We start from the raw sequence: 10603 nt of genomic DNA, 5'->3' as shown, positions 1-10603 counted from the left end.
GAAGCCTTGATTGAATTATAAAACTATAAAACTATGTGCATAATAGGTGTATTACTTTCATAATTCAACCACACAGATAGATAAGTCCTTCATGAGAATAGAGCAAATATATTTCAGAGATTGAACAGATATCAGTACACTGTATAAACATATACACAGCTACTGAAGTGCTGCAGAGTACATGTATTCTGGAATTTGTGCAAATCTATTTCAATATTTTTGAAATAACTGGTGCATGACAATATACAGCACATTCATTAGAGCTGAAGAGACAAAAAGAACCTACTTGATTCCTTAAAATGCTTTATAGAACTCACACTTTGATGTGTCTTCAAGACATTTGTCTGCCATCCAAAAATAGAAAATACTGTTTCATAAAATTGTCACATGACACAATAGGCTACTCCAGGCCAGAAAAATAAAAGATCACAATGAACACAAATATCAGTTAGCTGACAACGCCCTGCTCACAAAATAAATAGATTAACTAATTAAACATTAATAATCAATAACATTCATATTAACAACATTTTCCAGGCATAACACAAGATCCAAATTTAGGATAGATATTGAGTTTTCCAGAGCTCAAACTACAAATTTACACTAAGGCAATTCAATATTTATACTGTTACCAGTACATTACAAAATATGTTGATAGTATTTGTGCTGTTTGTTAATATTCATTTCATAAAGGACTATGAAAGTCTCTTAAAAAATAAAAGGGGACCAACAAAATAAAACATTTTAATACAGTGCCACCTTGTGGCCATTGAATTCTTAAGAGCGCCGAGGTTCTAAGTTTTACTTTGCATTGTGCATCTCATTATTCACATAAAAACATTGAAATTGAAAGGTCAGAATTGGCAGCATTAACTGTGCAATGATTGTTTAGTTATTTTCGTTCAAATAATACAAATGTACATTATTCAATTATAACATTATTCCAGGACCACAAGAACTGAATGCACACTGAGCAGATCAATTCCTTATTCTACTAGTTTAACATGAAAATTGCTCTTCTGGAATATATATACTCGTCTTATTAAATGTACTGAGCAATTGACAAAGCAAACTGTAGTCCTTAATATCATCACTGTATCAGTGTTGTAATATCCTCGCAGCCAGCTGCAACAGTTTTACATTCGTAGGACTCCTTTGCAGTTGGAATCACTGTACATACTTCACAACATTGGTCATTCACAAAATATCATTTCATTTAGGTTCACTTGACTCTGGATGCATGTTCAAACCAGTTCCATTCAGTGATAAGGAATACATTACATTCAGCTGTCCCAGAGTATATAAACTCCACACAGCATAACTGTCATCTGTTTTGTTTAACATTCAGTGACAACTTTGAACTTCCTAAATTGTGGTTTTAAGTTTCTATAAAATTTGGGATATGGAAAATATAAGAAATCCGGTGTAAAAGCTCTATGCCTGTATCCTCGCATGTCTGAATCATAGTTCCACATTTACTACAAAATTATTTCCCAACTTCGTCAGCATCTCAAACGCCACCTTCGTTTCCCTCTTTAGAGAAATTATAATACAGAGACCTGCATTTCTTATAGATTTATACAAAACAACAAACAGAGGCTCTTTTTCAAAATAAATCTTGTGGGCAGTGAATATAAATAATAATAAATGTTTTTCCAAGCAGTATCATATATGTATTTTATGACTGGAATACCAGTTGCAAACTTTGATAAATATTAATCATTACTGCATATGTGAATACGGTTTGTACTGTGCAATTTTTATAATCAGCTGCTATATCATTATTGCATCTATTGTATTGGCACAGGGAGTGTGTTCACAGTTGATCAAGGCAAAAATAATAGGAAAACATCTGAAAAATAAATAGTACATAAAAATAAGAGTTCACAAGTGGTTTTATCGGAACTTGTAATTTTGTTGTGGCATCGCCTTTGGAAACATAAAACAGATAAGTAAGGCATCAGTGTGACTTAGCTGTTAGAGTAAAGACTATTTTGGCAGTTACATTGACTCAGTGATGACCTTAGTGCAATAAAATTAAAATATATTAAAGATCAAAAGTTATGAAAGTAACAAAAAGGCTGGTCAAATTTGTACTGATCAGCCACAGTCCTTGGCATTGGTCCAAACACAGGTCACAGCACGTCACCGTCCACCATCAAGCCTCTCTGACAGCTCCAGGAGCGAGGCTTCAGTAACTCTAGGAATGAAGGCTGTAACAAAAAACACCAACATATGAAGCTGAAGTTATGTCTATACTTCAGACAGATAAACCAAAAACTTTCAAATGAAAAACACTGTATCCATAGAGAAAGAAAATACATCAATGTGTTTACAGGACAACAAATCAAGGTGAAGGTGTTACTACCTCTTCTAGGGGGCAGTAGAGCTGAGCATACCACTCATGGGAGTACAGACAGATAATGACACCCTGACCCAGGAAGAGGGACGTCCACATGATTACGTTCCAGATGGGACCTTTCCGTTGGTCGTGCAGAATGAAGTTGAACATCACTGAGAGAGGATGAGAGTGGAAGCATAATGAAAAGATAAATTACTGTGTTTGTGTGTTTTTTGGATCAAATTAAATATACTGAGAATTATTTTGGGGTTTCGCATGGCCGTATGTTCTTACAGAAAAGCAGTGATGTTTGATTGTATAATGTATTTGTTTCTTACTTCCAAAGCACATGAAAAGGCAGAAGAGCACAGGATAGAAAAAGCCAAAGCAGATTGCGAGAATGTATTCGTGGACCACCGCAGACACTGTAAACACAAACAGCATGGCTGCTGCTCTGAATCGCTTCTGAGATATCTGGAATGACAACAGCAGAGAGAAATGTCAAGTCAAAACGTCAGTGGCATACAGTTTTAATATAATTTATCCATTTTAGAAATCAACAATGCATTAGACTACAATTACAGCCTCGCAATTGTCAAATTGTAGGAAATATGGTAATCTCCAATTCTGATCCTGACTAATAGTATTTAATAACGGTCAAAAAAGTGTTTTTGCATAACATTATGATTTAACCTTTGAGGTTTTGGACAGAAATTTTCATTGCCTCATCATTTCTCTCAATAAGACATTTACATTAAATTGCGTGAGGGAATTCATTTTTGAGTTAAAAGCCCGTTTTGTGAGGTGACCTTGATCTTTGATCACCAGATCTAATAAAATTCCCCCTGGTCTTTCTGTGATTTCAGGTGGACAAGAATCGGAAAAACATGTAGGGACATTGTCCGTGACTTTTGACCAGCAAAATCGAATCAGTTCATCCTTACTCCAAGTAAACTTTTGTGACAAATTTTAAGAAATCCACTCGAGGTGTTCCTGAGATATCGCTTTCATGAGAACTGGATGGATGGACGGAGTGACAACCATGAAAACATAATGCCTCAGAGGAATAAAAAAGCCAATCAAATAAACAGAACAACAGAGAAAACTCACCCACAGGATATCCCGGTACACATAGTAGTACAGCCAGTCATGGACCACTACATTCCAAGTGCGATAGTAATTGGCAAAAGAGGTTGAATTCCACCAATCCTGTGCAATCAAATTGAATTAAGTCAAATATAAAAGTAAAACACAATCAAAAATACATCAAATAAAATACATATTAATCTACATTTTGCAGCAGATGAAAACAAAAGCCCAGCACCTTGTAAAACATCCTATCAGCAAAACAAAGCATCTCCGCAAATGCATTGAGCCAACAGTGGAGGAAGGCGAAGAATCCAAGGAACAGAACCAACACTCCTGCAAAGAAGAAAGCAAATAGTTTTTTATGAACATGGCTAATACAACAATACTTTAACTCTCAGCTCCTTGCATGATAAAAAATCTGTAAATCTGTAAAGCAGCAAATGAGAGGCTGATCGTACCAGGTAGGATGGAGTTAAAGACACAGAGGACCATGGCCCTCAGATCAAACAGCTTTAGACTGATGCTTCTAAATTGAGGGATGCATAGCCGCACAAACACGTAATAGGCATAAAACAGACAGCCTAGTACCTGTAGAGTGGGAACAGGTGGAATGGTCAGAGATATTAGCTAATATAGTATATTGGAAATCTTTGTAAGTTGTAAAATGTGAAGAGGTTGGTACCTGAAGTAACTTTGAGGCCACGTAGCCCCATCTGATCACTGGGTTCCTGCATTACATGAGAAATAAGGTTTGAACAACACTGTTCTGTGTTCACTTCTCAAAAGGTACATGAAAAGTCACATAAAGAGATGGTGTACATATACCTGGGGTATTTGTCTCTGTAGATGAGTGTGGGTGCAAACAGGAAGTAGGTGTACTGAGAAACCTGAGGGACCACTGGACTGGGAGCTGTTGATGACAGGAGAGACTGTTTATCAACCTAAGCACACAAGGAACACAGAAATAAGTTGTATGAATTGGCAAAATAAGAACTGTGCATTGATACACAGGGAAAAAGAGAATAAATAATATGTTATTGTGGAGAAGTTACATACTAGTCTTGTCTTTGGCCCAGGCCAGAACCCTTGGTACATTTTCCCTGACAAAGGAGTGTACTTTCATCATTAGACGCACCTGGAATTACAGATATTAAAACCTTTAACATAAGGCAAGTAATATCGGCATAATACAACACTCCAACTGTGACACTGATCAAACTAAAAACAGCCAATAGGTCATGTACCTGTTCCAGGATGATGATGAAGCAGGATGCAGGAGGCATACTGTTGGTAACCACCACAAATGTGGGAAGGAATCCCAGGCCCAGAGCTTGGTAGAGCAGGAATACAGAACCAAACGTCAAAGTGTACAACCTGGGGTAAGACCCAGACTGGGACTGGGACCACAGGTGGAACAGGGTGTAGGGAACCAGCAACACAGACAGGAACATGCAGATCCACGTGCAGACCACCAGAGGGAACTGTCCAAATGCGTAGACCAGCAGGTCAAATTCCAACACCAGTCTGAGGCGAAGAAGAAAAAGTCGACACGAGAAAGGTAAGGGCCTTGAAAGATTATCTCGAAAGATTATCTTAGTTACATTAAATTTTAGTTGTGTAGTAGCAATCACACCATCTCAAGACACTTGACATAGTAAGGTTGAGACCTGACAGTATTACAGAGAGAAACCCAACTGCTCACAAAAAGAGCAAGAACGTGGTGACAGTGTAGAGGAAAAACAGGAATAAACCTCAAACAGAACCAGACTCGGGGCGGGCGGCCATCTGCCTCAGCCGGTTTAAAGTTTTACAATGATATCAATTTAAGGAATGTAAATATAACATTAACAAAAAACAAGAGAAAATGTTAAGATGATGATTTGTTAGAAGTTAACTGGCTAAACAGCCATTGACAAAAATCAAATGTAGAATGTGTCGCAGTCTTATATTACCTGCCTTCATCAATGAAATCTACCACAAGTGTACTGAGGATAAAGAGAATGAGGAGGGCAATAAACATGTGGTAGATGGTCCGGATGTGGTTCACTTCAAACAGCTCGCTGCAGAAAAACAAAAAAAAGACAATTATTACATTATACATATCCCCCCGAAAGTTGACACAATCTTAAAAGAGCAGTAAACATTTATAACAAACAGATATTTCAATGTTCTCTAGACTTGTGTAAGTGATATTTATATGACTTTAACATCAAAGTGTCAGCTTACTCTAGGAGGGACCTGCGACTGACAAACTGCTTTCCCTCGCCATGAGGAGCCCGGAAATGCCTAAAAGAATATAGAGTGAAAACAGTTACCAGCAATTTTGTCTTTCTTTTTTTTTTAAGGAGGAAGAGGATGTGGGGGAAGAGTGGACAGTTTGTCTACATATGCTTTTACCCCACATATACACTATCTGAACCAAATTAAAGGAACATTCACTTTGATAGAGAAGCTGAATGGCAATACCCGAGTTTGCTCCTCTCCTTGTCTGACGGTAGGGGTGAGAAGACCGCAGGAACAGGCGCAGGCTCCAGGCTGGCTGACTCTTCAATGAGACTGTCCATGAAGTCATCGACCTGACTGTCAAACTGACGCATCAGGTCACTCTTCAGGAACTGAGCAACAAAAAAAGGACGGAAAAAAATCATCATCACAGCATTTATGTTGGAGGGATGATTTTATATAGCCTACTATCTTTCAAAGCAGCTTAAGTTTTGAAAAATGATTGTCCTTCAGCTGAACTCACTCACAGAGCATGAGCTTAAATGTAAGTGTAGTAATAAATGAAACTTTTTCATTCAAAACATTGTTGCAGTATTTACCAGCACATAAGCCAATCTGAATAAATACAATTTATTGACACCAATACACATTTTCACACCTCACATGTAAAGCCCTTGTGACAAGAATATATTTGTAGAGCTTTTGAGTGCATTATGAAATTGTCAACATGAAGTCAGATTTTGTTTTATGCCAAAAGCAGTTCTCTATTATTTATCATATTTAACACGGTTAGAAAACATGATGAAGTTGATTTTAAAATATTAATTAAAATATGCATTTAATATCAACTGTCATCACACAACCAGCTCAAGTTCACAGATTCTCTATCATCTATAATTTGGACAATAAAATAGGGGTAGTGTGATATTTACAAAATATAAAGTTTGCCATAACTTAAAATAGAATAATAATTGTGTGATTTACACATTTTATGGCATTAACCATGAAATGAAAAGATATTTTTGGTACATAAGTGAAGTAATGAGAGCTCAACAGGATGCACCTGCAGCTATGGCAGCAGGTTGGGTATCATGGTTCCATCGTCCTGTGTCTCTATACAAGTGTTGATGTTTGTTTGTGTAACAGTTTAGGTCTTTGATTTCATAATCGTTACGCCCTACAAATTGATAATGTATGAAGTGAAAGAAATCAAAGATCTCTCCATTTTAAAATGATTCTTAGATAGTGTTATAATGTTAAAATAAATAAATAAATAAATGAATAAATGAATAAATAAATAAGTAAGTACAAATCTGGATGATTGATTTACTAACCTCTGCTTTCCTTTTTAACTGTAGCTTTTTGCTGATCACATGTTCCACTTCAATTTTTCCTAAAATTAGAAAGAGAACATACAACAATAAATAATAATAATTGTCAACATTCTGCTTTTTTTCAAATGTCAAAATACAGCTCTATACAATAGACACACCCAAATTGACAACTGAGTCAACTGAGTTGCCAGGTTACCTCGTCTCAACAAAACTTTGACCTGGTAAACATCAATTCAAGCCATGTCAAATATTTTAATGAATGACCAACAGACCGTCCCTCTGGTTTTATTGTTCACCTAGAATAAAAATCTGTTTTAATAATACAGATTAACCTTGTACAAGAGACAATCTTGCTAAAAGACTTAAGTTCAAACAGTTGATGTCCGTTTTAGTCACTGTGTTGTAAAAGTATAACCGTTGAAAAATAGCAGAAGCCAACATGCATTAAATCCAATGTTGCAAAATCAAAAAAGGAGACACGCCTATGCCATTGTGTACAAAGTTCAACCGATTGTCTCACAGGCTGAGTAAACTTGAATGCTTGTGATTAAGCTGTCCGTCTGAAGATGAGCAAGATTGTTCAGTTAGACGTCTGTTAACACAAACGATAACAAGCACCGGTTGCACTGCATCCATTTTACATCCAGGGGGATGCAAAGAAAAGACCCGACCCTGTAACAAAGCCAGGAAGCCAACAAATGACACATTAATACCATTATTTCCCCAAATGCTTTACCTTACAGGACATTTTCTGCTACAGTGTTCAGGACTTTTTTTTCAAACACACGGGTCCAAAGAGCAGTGTTATACAATATTTTTCTCGATCTGTTCATGACTTCTCGTCCATGTATTAGCGAACAGCTTCGACCCGGTCATTCTGTACCCTGGTTTACCCACCACACTGTACCTAAAGTCAAAAACAGGGCTCAAGACGAAGGCTTCATCACATGGGTTCAGTGAGTCACACATCCAGGGAAATTAACTGAAATGTAAAAATGCATGTTTCATATTAAATATCTCCCTGTTGTAACAGGTGACTGTCCTCTTCTTTGACAGGGGAGCTGGCAGTTTCTTACCATTGCTGGTGAGGTGGTTCTCTCTGGTGCCTCGCTGGTGTTCTCCTGGACTACGGTCCCCAAAAGAGCTGTCCAGGTCGGGGACGGTGGGCTGCTTGGGGCTGGCCGGGCAGCGGGACCGGGGGCCACTGACATCCGCGTTCTCCATCCTTTTAGAAAACAACAGACTCAATTCAAGGTAATGGAGAAGAGGTCAACGCAGACACGCGGAGAAGCACCTGGGTGCCCTGGAGGACTGTTGACGGACGAGCGAGTCGAACTCCCAACCAGCAGTCAGGTCAGCGGCCGCCGCGTGTGACCGCAGGAGGCTCGACCCGAGCTGGTCGGACTCACAGCCGCACCGATCACTGACGATGTGACGTCACGTGCGTTGCAGCCGCACCGATCACTGACGATGTGACGTCACGTGCGTTGCAGCCGCACCGATCACTGACGATGTGACGTCACGTGTGTTGCAGCCGCACCGATCACTGACGATGTGACGTCACGTGTGTTCCTACCGTGATGCTGCGCTACTCACGGCTGCTAGCACCCAGCTGGAGCTAATCGAACTAGCCAACCTGTTGACGTCTATCGTTAGCATGTTGACAGCACCGCCGTGCAATTACGGAAGGACATGTATTTTTTGTCTGTTTTGTAAACTCTGAATCACTCACTCGCTCGCTCGCTCCCACCGCCGCGTGCGCTGTCGTTATCCAGCGGACCGCCGGACGAGTGACTCCTTCAGCCACGACGACCTGACATGCCGCTGCTCACCTTCCTCATTGTATAAACACGGAGGAGGCGAGGAGCAAGACAGCGGCCGCTGATTGGCCCAAAGAGTCTCTCCTCCTTTCCACGTCACGCGCGACCACAACATTGGCCACGGCTGTCGTCATGGGGAAAAATGGATCAGTGTGATTTAAGACTAAGGACAAAACATTTCATAATAGGCCCCTCACCCGTTTCTCCACAGGACCCCCTGACTAAAATATGAGACTGAAATTTTGCGTCTCTTTATTTTTTCCTTTTCCATCTCGTTTTGCTTCTTTTGGGGTTGTTTTGTATCCCCCTTTTTGGTCACGTGGTCTCTTTTAAACTGTGCTCCATTGACATTCATACATGAAATACAAAGATCCACTTCACACAGAGTCTCTGGCCCGGAAACCCCCCAGATCACTGTGACCCTTGGGGCCCATGCAGCCTTATTTGGTAATCCCACTGTGGCTGTGAAATAATCTAATTAAACACAAATCAAGTACAAGCACACCATTAGTTGAAATAAAGAAAAGCTTAAAACTACACTTTGTGGGGCTCTCGAGACAGCGAGGTCTGATAATAAAGGAGGATGCGACTTAGGGACCTTGTCAAACGATATTGTGTTTTAGTATATAGTTTATGCTCCCCCATCAAAATAACTAATTCATTGAATAATATTACAATGGAAAGATAAACTGCTGCAAACTTTACAAATGTCAGAAACTGAAGGCCTTTATGTGATTAAAATGAACAACAAGAAATATCTTTACACCTAACAATGGACTGATAGTATGTAGGCTATTTTTTGATTTAGATTTAAAAAAAAATGGTCATCTCATGAAGCAATACTGTTAAATGAGCATGTCTTTCTCATATCCAGTCTTTAGAGCAAGTTTAAAAATGCTACATGAGTAAATTTATTCTAATGAATGCAATCTGTTTTTAAATATTTCGAATTCAGTCAAACTCAGTCAACACTGACCTCTGTTTTTGAATGAGACACTGCATCATCTAAATAAAGCGTGATGGATTACAAATTATAAATGGTCTCACGAGTGGTATGTGGCAAACATAGTAAACTGCAAAAACACAAGGATACTTTTACAAAAATCATGAATCAACAGTGTCAGAATGATAACTGTTGCAGCTGAGGGCGAAACGAATGTAAACTTTGACAGAATTTTGCTTCAAGACTGTTTTGTGTATGATTTAAGGGCCCTAAAGGATCATAATTGAATTTGTGAGAGATGGGTTTACGAGGTCTCAACAGGCATTTTGTAACAGGCAGTGATATCTTTCTTACATGATTCGATATAGTCTGTTGGAAAGGTCCCTGTGACTCAGGTCATTTCAGCTTCATGTCTGCAGGCTTTTTTGTTTTAACAAGGCCACTTTGTGATGTGGTTTGCCAGTCAAGCCAAATCAAAAGAATCATAAATGTTCAAAATGTCCCAATTGTCACATAAATTGCATGGGAAATGCCATCCAACTTAATTTTGACCTTTGGATATTCCTGAACTCGATAACTTGCTTGCTGTCACAGTAGGACTCAAAATAAATGGTACTATACTAGTAACTTCATATCCTTCTGTGTGTGTTCAACAAAACTCATCTCCCAAGCACAGATACAACAAATGACAAAAAAACAATACCTGTACATATGTTCTGAATAACTTGTGTTTTTTCATGGGTATATTAAGAGGGCAGCATATCCTGTCATCAGTAATGAAATTTAACCTGATTCAGATCAAGATCTCATTCAACACATTCTGTATTACATTAAAACGCTACTGCTTAATGAT

At 38.6% G+C, this 10603-nt stretch overlaps 1 protein-coding gene across 1 annotated transcript; it reads right to left on the bottom strand.

Moving 5' to 3' along the window:
• Positions 1–286: 286 nt before the first annotated feature.
• On the bottom strand, positions 287–8851 carry soat1 (sterol O-acyltransferase 1). Its single transcript, XM_035647127.1, has 16 exons — positions 8720–8851; positions 8064–8212; positions 6988–7046; positions 5897–6045; positions 5657–5716; positions 5383–5490; positions 4675–4954; positions 4487–4565; positions 4256–4340; positions 4113–4158; positions 3889–4018; positions 3666–3763; positions 3452–3550; positions 2680–2815; positions 2369–2514; positions 287–2213 (listed from the first exon to the last, which is right to left on the bottom strand). The coding sequence occupies exons 2-16, from the start codon at positions 8209–8211 to the stop codon at positions 2136–2138; spliced, it is 1701 nt and encodes a 566-aa protein (XP_035503020.1). The 5' UTR covers position 8212; positions 8720–8851; the 3' UTR covers positions 287–2135.
• Between the last annotated feature and the right edge of the window lie 1752 nt (positions 8852–10603).

This window comes from Scophthalmus maximus, chromosome 13 (assembly GCF_022379125.1).
Source record: "Scophthalmus maximus strain ysfricsl-2021 chromosome 13, ASM2237912v1, whole genome shotgun sequence".
Classification (NCBI taxonomy): Eukaryota; Metazoa; Chordata; class Actinopteri; order Pleuronectiformes; family Scophthalmidae; genus Scophthalmus; species Scophthalmus maximus.
This window is presented reverse-complemented; position numbering and strand designations above follow the sequence as displayed.